The sequence below is a fragment of the Neltuma alba genome, unplaced genomic scaffold (assembly GCF_004799145.2).
Source record: "Neltuma alba isolate B1F8T4 unplaced genomic scaffold, ASM479914v2 tig00012259_pilon, whole genome shotgun sequence".
Lineage (NCBI taxonomy): Eukaryota > Viridiplantae > Streptophyta > Magnoliopsida > Fabales > Fabaceae > Neltuma > Neltuma alba.
Genome location: NW_021636785.1, coordinates 368,899 through 382,919, shown reverse-complemented (window position 1 = coordinate 382,919; position 14,021 = coordinate 368,899). Strand labels below are relative to the sequence as shown.

At 34.4% G+C, this 14,021-nt stretch overlaps 1 protein-coding gene across 1 annotated transcript; it reads left to right on the top strand.

Annotated features, from left to right (window-relative positions):
- Positions 1-2,748: 2,748 nt before the first annotated feature.
- Positions 2,749-8,138, top strand: LOC114725672 (synaptotagmin-1-like). The gene is made up of 12 exons (XM_028912206.1): positions 2,749-2,859; positions 3,524-3,622; positions 3,731-3,781; positions 3,871-3,994; positions 4,552-4,670; positions 4,755-4,856; positions 5,482-5,556; positions 6,120-6,196; positions 6,293-6,539; positions 6,624-6,971; positions 7,123-7,251; positions 7,807-8,138. The coding sequence occupies exons 1-12, from the start codon at positions 2,749-2,751 to the stop codon at positions 7,933-7,935; spliced, it is 1,611 nt and encodes a 536-aa protein (XP_028768039.1). The 3' UTR covers positions 7,936-8,138.
- The last annotated feature ends 5,883 nt before the right edge of the window (positions 8,139-14,021 follow it).

The following is a 14,021-nucleotide window of genomic DNA, read 5'->3' as shown; positions in this document are numbered from 1 at the left end:
CAACTCTATCCCTGTTTAATATATATTATACCTCATATAAATAAAGTCAACACAATAATAAATGAGGAGTAAAATTGTACATCTATACAAAAAAATTCTCTCAGTGTCTTGTAATATGACCAAAAAAGGCTCATCTCTCTGCCTTATAAATAGGACAAGAGGAGTATTTCAAACAAACTCTTTTACAATATTAGCAAAATGCACAACGATATTAAGATTGAGGGGTTGTTTGGTTACTCCTAAAAATATTTTTTTAAAGTACTTTTACGTAAATTGAGATAAAACTCTTCTCATATATTCATTCCAAACACTATAAAATAATTTTTAAAATTATAATTTAGTTTTCACCCAAATACTCCTCAGCGGTAGTGATGCTATGGATAAAATTTTTTTGAAATAGATCTTATAATCACCGTCTTAAATTTAACTTTCCAATTTAGCCTCCACATATATTCCTTGTTTGATTCATCCATGCAATAATTCGTTGAGGAGGTCAACTAATCAGATTAGAATTCATAATTCTCTGCATACTATTACGATTTGAGATAGTGTTTAGTTTCATGAGAGGAAAATTTTTCAGTAGAAAGAAAGTAAAGAAAAGAGAGAATTTTATTGATATTTCAAAATCACCACATTTACCAACGGGAGTCGGGTCTAGTAGAAGGAACTAATCTCCCATAACGTGGTGAATAAATGTTCGAATCCCCGCTTAGAGAGGTGCCCACATCTAGTGCCCGACAATGCCTCGAATATGATTGCTTCCAATAGAAGAATACCTATGCTTTAGCTCAAAAAAAAAAATCACTGCATTTAAAAGAAGGGGTTGCAAGTGGATTTTCACCTATTTCCTCTATTTCTGGTTCTAACATGGGGAAGGGAGCATTGCTACTCTTTAAGCATGCATATAAATAAAAAGGTATTTGCGTGAAAATACTTTTTTATTTGTTTTTAAAAGATGTCAAATACTTTTTTTGCAATTTCTAGTCCAAATACACGCCCCTTGTAAATAAGCATTAACGCCATTATTATAAATACCAATTTGCTTAGGCATAGCCATTCACCCCCCCCCAATTTAATGCTCTATTCGACTCTGAATATAGAAACTAATCATCAAATTTATTTTGATTTTAAATATAAAATCTTAATTTATATTACTTTTCAAATTTATAATTTTTTTTCCAAATTATCCACATCAACTATACATGTAAAATGTTTTTTTTTTAATTAAAAGGTAGTTCCACGCAAATGATCAAAAATATCATTTTAGAAAAACCAATATACATTTTAAATAAATAATTAACTTAAATAATTTTTTAATATATATAAATCAGTCATTTAATTCTTATACTAAATATCATAAGAAGTATCAAGCTTTTTACATACATAGTAAATTTCATCAACATGAATGAATATTTTGATAGGTTCAAAGACATAGGTTTTTTTTAACCTTTAAAAATGCATGATTATTATTTTTTTTGCTAAAATATAGGTATCATCCTATTCAAAGTACTGTCAAATACTAATAAAATGTTTTTTTCAAATTAAAAGGTAGTTCCACGCAAATGATCAAAAATATCATTTTAGAAAGACCAATATACATTTTAAATAAATAATTAACTTAAACAATTTTTTAATATATATAAATCACACCCCCAAACATTAACACCAACAAAAAACATAAGGCCAGATCCTCATTAATTATTGGGCCTCCACCTACGGCTTTTGGGCCAGCGAAGTTTATGCTCATCAGTAATTAGCCAGCTCTCGTCATTTATGATGGGGAATTACTTGAGAGGTGATCTTGTCCGGACACCGCCAAAGGCTCACTCATATCACAATATAGGAAAATGAAGCGGTCATGCCGAACGGGCCCACTTGAGAGAAGATTAGGTTATGTTTAGCAAATTAACAATGGTTCGCGCATGCCACAAGCACACTTATAGTTTTAGACAAAACTTTAATTATCATATTAATATAACTTAATAGTCCAAAATGAATAATTATTCATTAATAAATTCATACATTAATTCTAGCGTTGGAAATGCCATTAACTTTCGAATTTGTATTATGGATTATAATATTTTTATATTTTGGCTAGAAGGAGAAAAACATGAACAAGGACAACGAGTCACAAAATTAAACGTACGAATATAAATAATAAATATATCAATAATAATACTTCATTCAATTATATTATAAAATTAACATTAACGCAAAGCGTACGTCTCCGTATAAACTTGGTCCGTAAAAGTCCACATCAAGTGACGCGGGATGGCCTTACATAAATGCAAACGCATGCCACGTGTACAAGGGGGCCCTACATCGGACCCGAATCCGATTAGGTTGCCGCGGTGGGTGATTGTGAGCTGAAGCCTGGAGCTATAAGACAAAATCAAGAACCACGCCGGGATCACGTGACGTGTGCATGGAACCCCATGAATGCGATTTCATTTTTAACCACGCGTATTGTTGTTCTTTTCTCTCTGTTAACTTCTCGCACCATAATATAAGAACTTACGACTACGAGGAAATCCTTATTTTCTTTACAACTCGAAATTTTTATCGATTTGTATTTACTTGTTTTGACGTCGGAATGGTGATATATATATATATATATGTATATATGCATGTGAGGAGAACGAGATCACTCTGCAAAATGACGTTTCTCTGATATGCTTTTAGTAGTGGACATTGAAGGAGCCGATCGAAGCCTGATCTAAATGGTTTGGTCGTGGGGAAGTATTTGAGATGGGTTTCTTCAGCACTTTATTTGGAGTTTGTGGATTTGGAATTGGGATTTCAGTTGGTCTTGTTATTGGATATTTTCTCTTTATTTATGTTCAACCCAGCGATGTAAAGGTTTGTTGATGATTCTTCGTGTTTCATGTTACGGTATACATTGATCCTTTTTTCTCCTTCTGCTCTTTTTGTGATAGAGGACATGTAACCGACAAAATGTCTTTTTCTGATTCAAGACCGGGAATTTTTTGCTGTTCCATTCTTACATTGCAAGAGGAGAATTATGAAAAAAGTCGAGCGAGTCTTACCGCTCTAATATGATATTCAGTTATTTTTCCCTACTTGTTCTTGGCTATATATGCGATTGTTAGCATTCATGCAGCCATTATCTCATGTCTAATCTTGCATTAGGATTCTGTCTACTCTTCTCGAACCGACTGCCATTGTGTAAATCAAGTAAAGAAGATGACACTAAAGGATTATTAAAAAGGGAGTACTATAAGATTCTAGTATAATATTTCCTATAAAATGAGATCATCCAAGATAATAATGTTGTATTTCTTATGCAAGTTTAAAACTAAAGTGTCAACCTGACCCATTTGCAAGAAAAACCCAAAACAGAAAGGGTTAGAGAAGGCTGACTGTCACCATAAAGTAACAAATAAAAGGTAACCAGGGAAGAACATCAAACACGGCGCGACCTTGTCTTGTGAATATCTGTAAATTTCAACCGCGTTGTTTACTGTCTGTGTGGGTATAAGGGGTACCTTGTTGGCTTGGACAGGATCCTGATATTTGTCCATTGGCCAAGCAAGATGAAGACACTTTGCAACGGATTCTTCCTGAGATTCCAATTTGGCTGAAAAATCCAGACTTTGATCGGGTGATTGACTAATGCATTTGATATATTTCTCGATGTTATATTAAATGAGAGTCTGTTTTTGAGTTGGAGTTTCCCATGATACTTATTTTTGTTTGTGCTTCTCCATAGGTTGATTGGTTAAACAAGTTTCTTGAATACATGTGGCCCAACCTTGACAAGGTATTTTTCTAATCCGATCTCAATTCACATCTAACTTTTTCTTTTTCCTTGTCCCCTTTTTGGACTTTTTTTTTTTTTTGCTTGATTAGGCTATTTGCAAGACTGCAAAGGGTATTGCAACACCCATAATCGATGAGCAGATAAAAAATTATAAAATAGACTCAGTTGATTTTGAAAAGTTAACACTTGGGACCTTGCCTCCAACTTTTCAAGGTTAGTACACCTGGACATGGTATTGTTACTCTCTCAAAGCTGTTCATTAATGTTCGTGAGGCCATACACGCCATTTTTCCCATTAAACATGTTTAATCCTCTTCAAGTCTGTATCCCATTCTTAAATTTAACTTCAAGTAGCAATCACTAGCTCTGATGCGAGGAGTTGAGGTCACTAATTTTACCGAAACTATGAAAACGAAGAGCCAAAAAAAAAAAAAATTACTTGGAGACAGGGGGCTGAAGAAAAGGAAGGTGACAGAGGAAATACAGCTGCTCTTCATCGTAGTTTCTTTTTGCTCCAAAGCTTTTCCCCGCAGCTGATATCGAATAGTTTATGTCATGCTTTTTACCATCCTTGTTGATTCTTGCAAATTATCCAAGATTGAGGCACCTGATAAAGTTATTATTTTCTTTTAGAAGCGAGATTCTTTCTCCTCTGCATACAAAGGATAGTTGCACCTTTGCTATTTTTTGTATTTGAATGGTTTTTCATAATGACTTGATGTATGAATCTTGTCAATTCCTTAGTTGACTGGATTTCTTGTTGTTGGTAGGGATGAAAGTCTTTGTGACTGATGAGAAGGAGCTGATCATGGAGACTTGTTTAAAATGGGCCGCAAATCCTAATGTTATTGTTGCTGTTAAGGCATTTGGGTTGAAAGCAACCGTTCAGGTTCCACTTTTATTATCTTGTGTGTGAGAAAGAGAATGGGGCAAAAGGTGATGCTAACTTGCTAAGCATTCTGTATCCTTTCAGGTGGTAGACTTGCAAGTTTTTCTTTCACTGCGGATTACATTGAAACCTTTGGTTCCAACATTTCCTTGCTTTTGCAATATTTTTGTGTCTCTTATGGAGAAGGTTTGTGATTAATGGGTGATTCGCTTTCCCCACTTACTGTGTATGACCACTTGATTATGATCTTGATGGTCTTACTAGAATTAGGAAAGCCGTCTTGCTGTTCCTCGAGACTGTCAAAATTTGGCCATTGCTCAAGAACTGGTGGAATGATGACCAGATTTTGAGCTCTTGTCAAACAATAGTTCTTGATCAAATTAACTTTTTTTATTCTCTCTCTTTAACAATCCAACTCTTCAAAGTAGTCATGATGATTATGTTTCTTTTTCTTGGGTTTCTTTCGTGCAAGGCTTTCAATATGATGGTGTAAATAAGCTATTGTTTTAAGACATGTCATAGTTAATAGCTGTGACGGTTTTATTTACCTTATCTTTCTTAGTTTTTAGCAAATTATGACAATCATTGTCGTTTGGGTCCATCGTTTCCATTTTTAGATGAATTTCAATTTTACTCAACTCCTGACTTTTTAGAGACAACATTAAAATCAATGTTGGGACATATGATATTGTACTTCCAAAACTTATATTAACTTGTTCTTGAAAGACTCATGTGGTTTTGTGTCATTATAACAGTATTGTGAATGAATGATACTCATTATCTCCATTTTAATATGTCTTTTATGTCGCAGCCACATGTTGACTTTGGGCTAAAACTGGTAGGGGCAGATCTTATGTCCATTCCTGGCCTCTACAGGTTTGTTCAGGTACAAATGTGTGATATGATATCTTTAATTTAGCACCTTTTGGGGGATCAGTTCTTTCTCTCTCTCGTGTGGTACATATCAATCAATGTTCGTACTGGGGAATCATATTCTGAGATTTGCAATGGCCTCAGGGTAGAACATTGCTTTGTGTATATATTGTGTAATGCATAGAACCTCTATAGGATATTGAGAATGTTACCCCAACAATTCTGCATCGAGCCGTAGGTTCTTTGTGGATACACGAAAGTTTGACGACAAAAGAGAAGAAGAATACTCTGTTAGTAATTGAAAGGTGTAATCACAGAGGTTTTCAGATGGAGAAAAAGAAGTGTAATGAGATCTTTTCGTTAAAAAGGTGTGATGATACTTTACATATTAATTGAAAGGTACATGCAAAACACATGCGCGAAGAAAATGTTATGCAATACATATTTTTTGGTTAACAATGCGTGGTGGTGGGTTTATGGCTCAGGGACAGATGAACCAAATACTTTCCCTTTCAGCATGTTGAAAATCTTATCATGTTTCTGCTTAGTTTATTGAGGTTTTATAATTGTTTTCAGGACATTATCAAAGATCAAGTTGCGAATTTGTACCTGTGGCCAAAAACCTTGGAAGTGCAAATTTTGGATCCAATAAAGTATGTTTCTGGTTGTTTCTTATGCTATCTTGTCATGATATGTTGTTTTATTAGTTACTCAATGTTTTGACATATAAACTTTATTATGAATCCCAGAGCATTGAAGAGGCCTGTGGGAATTCTCAATGTAAAGGTTCTGAGGGCCATAAAGCTTAAAAAGAAAGATCTACTTGGTGCGTCTGACCCTTATGTAAAACTAAAGCTTTCCGATGAAAGGATGCAATCAAAAAAGACCTCAGTGAAGCACAAATGCTTGAATCCAGAATGGAATGAAGAATTTAATCTTCTTGTTAAAGATCCTGAGAACCAGGTTTTAAGTCTTAAAGTTTATGACTGGGATCAGGTATATATATAACTTTAGTTGAAAGTCTATATGTTCGAGTCCGGGACCTTAATCCTTATTTGAACTGATTTTTTTTAAACAAAGGTTGGGAAACACGAAAGGATGGGTGTAAATATAGTCCCGTTAAAAGAAGTTGCCCCTGAAGAGGCTAAAGTTTTTACTCTTGATCTCTTGAAAAACATGGATCCCTACGAAGGCGAAAATGGGAAGTCCCGCGGTCAGATTGTTGTAGAATTAACATATAGACCATTTAAAGAAGAGGACTTACTCAAGGACAAAGGGGCTCAGATAATACAAAATGCTCCTGAAGGCACTCCTCCTGGGGGAGGCCTGCTTGTGGTTATAGTCCACGAAGCTCGAGATGTTGAAGGAAAGTACCACACTAATCCTCAAGCTCGAGTTCTTTTCAAAGGCGAGCAGAAAAGGACTAAGGTATATGTTCTGAACCAATACTTCGATTCTACCTTTTCATGTTTTCTTTTTCTCCTGCGAGGTTTTTAAGGAGCAACAAATGAAACGTAGTAATACTCATAAAAGAATTCTGTCCAATTGACGCCTAATGTAATACTGTGTAATGCTGCAGCATATAAAAAAGAACAGAGATCCAAGATGGGCTGAGGAGTTCCAATTTGTAGCAGAGGAACCTCCCACTAACGAGAAATTACACGTGGAGGTTGTCAGCACCTCGTCCCGCAACCTGTTGCATCCCAAGGTACAGAATTCATAACTCCTTTATATCGGTCTATCTGATGTTAAAGAATATTGTTAACATGACGATGCTTTGATAAACAAAAAGTCTATGGACATTTTTTTTCCTGTCTCATATATATGCTTTAGTGAAAGTTAAAAGACCATGCCTTTGATTGTCAATATCTGATAGAGTCCTCTTGGATTTTGGGTTGGCTGTTTTCGCAATGTTTCTAACCCATGAAATTAATTGACTCCCTTCATTTAGAGGTACACAGATTTGACTTTGTGGTACAGATAAATATGATCAGTTGCATTAATGTGTGCTACAATGGAGAACTGTTATCTGTCTCTGAGCATAACATGCTCTAATTTGAGCACTTCTTGAGAACACTGTTTCTGTTTTTTTTTTTTTTTTTGGATTTGCCTTCCATTGGTCATCCATACACATGCTAAATCTTCACCATTAAACCGCACTTAGCGGTTCTGCCTGTATTTTGGCTTACTTTATGGATTTTGTGATTGAGTTTATATATCTGTTTATTTATGTTTGATTCCTCTGTTGGGCTTTGGACAATAGGAATATCTGGGTTATGTGGAGATCAGTCTGGCGGATGTTGTCACTAACAAGAGAATTAATGAAAAGCATCATCTCATAGACTCAAAGAATGGTCGCATCCAAGTAGAGTTGCAGTGGATACCTTCGTAAGCTTGATGATAAAATTCTCCCTTTTCATTTTTGTTCCGTCATTCATCATTCTTTCTTTCTTAAACGAAATCTTTGTTCTATGGCCAACAAAGAGAGTCTTATTTCTTCAATTTTGGGGAGATTGATATCTTAAACGAAATCTTGTCAGGTGGATTGATATGTTCATTTAGATGTGTAAAAATAAGCATGTAGTTTACAATCAAACGCGCCCGCGCGCACACACACATATTGGATATAAACTTGAATAACAAGTTTAATGGGAATTGAGATTGTGATGCCCTACTGCCTGTCCCAACTTTCACATTTGGTTCTTTGTAGTTTGTACGCATTTGAGTCGCCTCCGGTATATTGTGTGTATTAATAGATAATAAATTGAAGTATCGTATCCCAAGAAAAATTGAAGTATGATGTTCATAAGACTCTAAAACTTTTTCTCTATTAAAAAAATGTTTGAATTTTAGAAGTAAGAAATAAAACGAGCAATCAATGATGATTAGACAAATGGAATGGACACAACATTTCTCTTATTCTTCTTGTTTTTTTTTAATAAGAAATGAATTCTCCCCTTTAAAATTTTCAATTCTCAAACTCTTGAAGTTGTTTAAAATTTAAAAATTACTATTCAGCGTTGGAGAAAAACATGAGACATGCATTGAGAGGTAAAAAACGGGCTCAAGGTAAAAGTAACTTTTGAGGAGCTTCTAACTTCTAAAGGCTTGTTTGGAGCTCCGTTCAAAACAGACTTTTAAGCAAGTTCACGTAAGTCGAGACAAAACTCTCCTCACATACTTACCTCGTATTCCGTAAATCACGTTTGAAAAGCTACTTATAAGTCAATCTAAACAAGCCCTAACTATTAAGAGAGAAATTAAAAGAACATTGAAAAAGCAAGGAGAGAGAAGGAAAAAAGAAAAAGAGGAGGGAATATTTAAAAAAAAAAAAAGAAGGAAGGAAGGAGAGAGAACGAAAAATACAATGACAAAGAGAGAGATTTTTTTTAAATAAAAAAATTAAATATATAAATTAAATGATATTATCACCTTCTATCCTCAATATGAGATCTAGTTAACTAATTTAGATATTATAAAAAAGCTTAAAAAACTAATTAATTATAGCATATGTTAGATAATTTTTTCAAAATACTTATAGGTGTTATTAGATTATATATCATTTTATAAAGTAGGTAAATTAGTTTGGATAAAAATGATAAATTTACATACTTTAAATTTATTTATTTAATTTCTTTAGTCTCGTCAAATTAATCAATTAGGTATTATATTAAGGAGCAGAAAATAGTATTCAATGACCATATATATACAAAAGTACATTAAATATACCTTATTAAGTGTTTTTTAGTATTTATAATTTTTCATTATATGTTAACTTTTTTATTTTTTATAATTTTAAATTTAATATTTATCTTAAAATTATCACTTTATAAACATATAATATATATTTAATAAAATTAATGTATTTTTCAATCATTTTATATCCAAACTACTTTTTAATATACTATCCAAACAAATTTCAATTTTAATTTTATTTTTATAATTTTAATTTTAATTATTTTCTAACAATTATCACATTATAAACATATGATATAAATATGTATCGTTTTACAAAGTTCATGCCCTTTTTAGTTATTTTACATCTAAATTTATTTTTCTATTAATTATCAAAATAAGTTTCAGCCATTTTAATTGACTTTTTATAAACATCAATCCAAACATAAATCACATTATACTAACTAATTTTTATTCTAACTTAAATTTGCAAAATCAATTAGAATAAAAGCCTCTTTTGCTACTGCCAATCCGCTCCCACGCACTAATGATCCAGGAGCCTCCTGATGGTTTTTTGGATAGGAATGTAGGAATTGGTGACCTAGCGCCAACTGATTTTTGATGTTGTTTTGATGTAGCTCGCAAGCTTAATGCTTGCCTTTGTTAACCAAAACAAAAAGACTCCCACGTACTGAGCTCACGGAGCCGGACATGAGCATAAACGCAGTCGAGTAGCATCACAGGAGGGGATATCCGCCCATCATCGTTTTCTTGCTCGCAGCCTCTTGTTTCTTGTCTTCCAATCAAAATCCAGAGCCTTTTCTTCAACCCAACAGTATCTACTCTCTTTTTGGTTTCTGAAGCTGTAAAGCTCTGTAGGCAGATAGTAGCTAACTTGAAGGAACATTCAATGGCGTTGCCGGTGGCTGACACTGAACATCTAAAGGAATTCGACAAGGCTCGTCCTGCTCTCCGCGCCCTCATCGCCAGCTGGAGCTGCTCTCCCCTTATGCTTCTCCTTGCGTACGTTTCCTCTTTATTGCCTCGCTTGATGCTTGCATAGATTTTATTCAAAGTTGAAGTAAATCGGAGTAGTAGGATTTTAGAAATAAGAATCCGCTGCGTTCTGTGACTTTGTAGTCGTGAACGGTCAACGCACGTCCCGTAGAGAAACTCCAATGCAAGATTTCTCTTTTGTGTCTTCTTTTAACTAGCTACTGACTCAAGTTCTATTCTTCTCATCATCGTATGTTCAATTTGTTGAGGAAACTAGAAGTGTGTATCAGCTTGGTCCGAGTCATGTTAGTAGACACTGTTTTTAAGAGTTATTCTGCCACCGTAGGTAAATGTGAATGCGCCACTCCATAGGATTAAACAAACATTTCTTGCAAAAAAACAAGGTGACAGAACAGCAAAAAAATATAACTCAATAGCACAGAAACACGGAGAGGGAAGGAGAAACGCATAGGAGGAACAGATGCTCGAAAACTCAAGAGCGGGGTGCAGAATACACTGTCTTGGACCGCTTTATATAGGCCTCAGGGGACCTGACCATTGGGCACCTCTATAAACACAATTAATCTGTCAGTTTCATACATTACTACAATAATCTGTAACTATACCTTTGGTTATGAACACTAGGTACGTTTAAGAAATAAATTTCAGATGTTACCAGACATTAATCCACAAAAAATGGTTTAAGGATTAATGGAGAATTAATCATAGTTTGAAAAACTTTCAACGTTTAGTAACTTTCGGCTGTTACAAAAAATAAATAGTCAAAAGAAGGATTTTCTGATAAGCTTTCTTAACACCATTTTATAATTTAATTTTGCAAAAGTGTTTTTATAAAAAGTGCCCAATACTGTTCTAATTGACGCACAGGGGGGAGAATCGCCAGTTTTCAACTGTGTTTCCCTCCGTTGGGCTGTTGTCGTGTGCGTGAGATCCTCCTTCTCCTCTAGGCCCATTCACTAGCCCAATAATGTATTATAGCATTTATACGTTTGAGCTCCCTCTCTCTTGGACAATGTGGGACTTCACTTTTGACACACCCATTTATATACACAACAATCCCCCACATGTGTCAAAAGGGAACACGTACAGCTGAGTTACACATGGATATAACCGTTTCGAGTCTAACGTCTTTCAGACTATAAACCAGATCTAGACCAATAATACTTAGCACACAAGGATGTCAGTGAAGCTTGCTTCTATGAACCAACAACTCTTGGTATGCACTAGAGGTATCAAGAGTCAGATTATACCCTTACAATTTCTACTGTTTATAGCGGTTTTGTGCGTTATGACGGCCATGTGCGGGCCTAGTTCTTAACGAATACTCTAGAGATTTCACCATGATCTCATGGGAGTGGCCCCACTCTACATTCGTAGATGTGATTTCATCAAGTGTACCTGCAATGAGCACACTATCCCGTAGGATTATGAAATCATTAAGAGTTTTTACTCAACCTTGCTAATAAAAATGCATTTTAGCACTTTCTCACATCATAAGAAGGGACTATGAATTTACAATAGTGCTAGTAGAACTAACAGATGACTTGCTTTTTCCATTTGAACCTTCTCCATGGGGTCTCCAATTACAAAGGTTGGGTTTCCATCGTTGTTAATTTCATGTTAGTTTAAGTCCCATTCCTCTTGATGTTTCGATAATCTGTTTCTTCCCTAGGGGTTTTGTAAACGGATATGCCAGATTCACTTCTGATCTCACAAAATCGATTAAGACTAATCCATCTTTGAGCAGCTGCCTTAGAATATTATGTCTCAATCGTATGTGTCTACTTTTACCATTAAAGGTTTTGTTTTTCACTGTAGCTATTGCGGCTTGGTTATCGCAATGCAAAGACACTGATGGTGGTGGTTTTTCTCCTAATAAAATATTAGCCAAGAAGTTTTTCAACCACTCAACCTCTGTACCAGCCAACTCCATAGCGATTAGCTCTGAATCCCTCGAGAATTTAGTTAGAATGGTTTGTTTGGCTAACCTCCACGATATTACACCATCACCAAGAGTGAATATATAACCACTAGTAGATTTAGTCTCCTCTAAATCTGAGATCCAGTTAGCATCACTGTATCCTTCTAATAAAGCAGGAAATCCACTATAGAGAATACCATAACTTATGGTACCTTTCAAGTATCTCAATACTCTTACTAAGGCTACCTAGTGTTCACTGTTTGGACAGTGAGTATACCTGCTCAATCTGCACACAACATATGCTATGTTTGGCCTGTGAAGTTCGCTAAATGCAACAGACCCCCAATAATCTGTGCATATTTAGATTGAGCAACTGGTTCTCCTTTATTTTTAAACAAATTCATACTAGAATCATAAAGAGTACTCAACGGATCATCATCACATCCAAATTTTTGAAGAATTTTTTCAACATAGTGTTGTTGAGATAATAAAATGCCATTTTCATTTTTTGTTATCTTAACATCCAAAATAACTTTTATTTCACCTAGATCTTTCATATCAAAATTAGAAGTAAAGAAATGTTTAGTTTCAAACACAACATCTAAACAAGTACCAAAGATTAGCATGTCATCCACATACAAGCAGATAATCACATAGTCATTATTCACAAGTTTGGTATAAACGCACCTTTCTACCTCATTAGTAGTGAAACCGCCATTAGTTAAGACTTGATATAATTTTTTATGCCCCTGTTTAGGCGCTTGTTTTAGGCCATATGAAGATTTCACAAGTTTATAGACTTTGTTTTCTTGCCCAGGAGCAATGCACCCTTCAGGTTGTACCATGTAGATCTCTTCTTTTAAATCACCATATTAAAGAGTTTATGAATCGAAGCCAAAGCAATGAGAATTCTTATAGAAGAAATTCTTGTCACTGGAGAAAAAGTATCAAAGTAATCAATGTTTTCTTTTTGTTTAAAACTTTTGGCTACTAACCTCGTTTTATACTTATTGATAAAACTATCAGGAAAGTATTTTTTCCTAAAAACCCATTTACAGCCAATTGGTTTTGCTCCTTGAGGCAAGTCAACTAAAACCCAAGTTTTGTTTTGTTTTAAAGAATCAATTTCAGCCTGAATTGCTTCTTTCCAAAAAGGTGTGTCCAAAGAAGAGGTCGCTTCATAAAAATTTCTAGGTTCATCTTGTACTAAATAAGTGTAGAAATCATCTCCAAAGGAGGTTTCCTTTCTTTGCCTTTTACTTCTCCGTAAACTTTTTACTACATTTTCATTTGAGTTTTGCTCAGAAGAATTTTCAACAACTCTAAGGATACGCTCAGCTTTCAAAAGAAAAATATGTTCAAAAAATTCTGCATCTTTAGTTTCAGTAACAGTATTTTGACCAAAAACATCACTTTTTAAAACCATAAAATGATAAGTGGTACTTTGCTAAGCATACCCTATAAATAAACAATCAGTAGTTTTAGAACCTATTTTCCTCTTTTTAGGGTTAGGTAATAAAACTTTTGCAAGGTGCCCCACACTTTTAAGTAATTAAGACTAGGTGTAAAGCCTTTTCATAATTCATAAGGAGTTTTATTTGTTTTCCTATGGGGTATTCTATTTTGTAGAAAACAGGCAGACAAAATGGCTTCTCCCTAAATGTTATCTAGTGCAACAAAGCTTACAAGTAAAGTATTCATCATTTCTTTTAGTGTTCTATTTTTTCTTTCCGCAACAACGTTAGATTCTGGGGAATATAGAGGAGTTACCTCATGAAAAATTCCTTCTTTTTCACAAAAGTCATTTAATTGTAAAAATTCTCCTCCTTTATTAGATCTAACTCGTTTAATTTTTTTGTCTAATT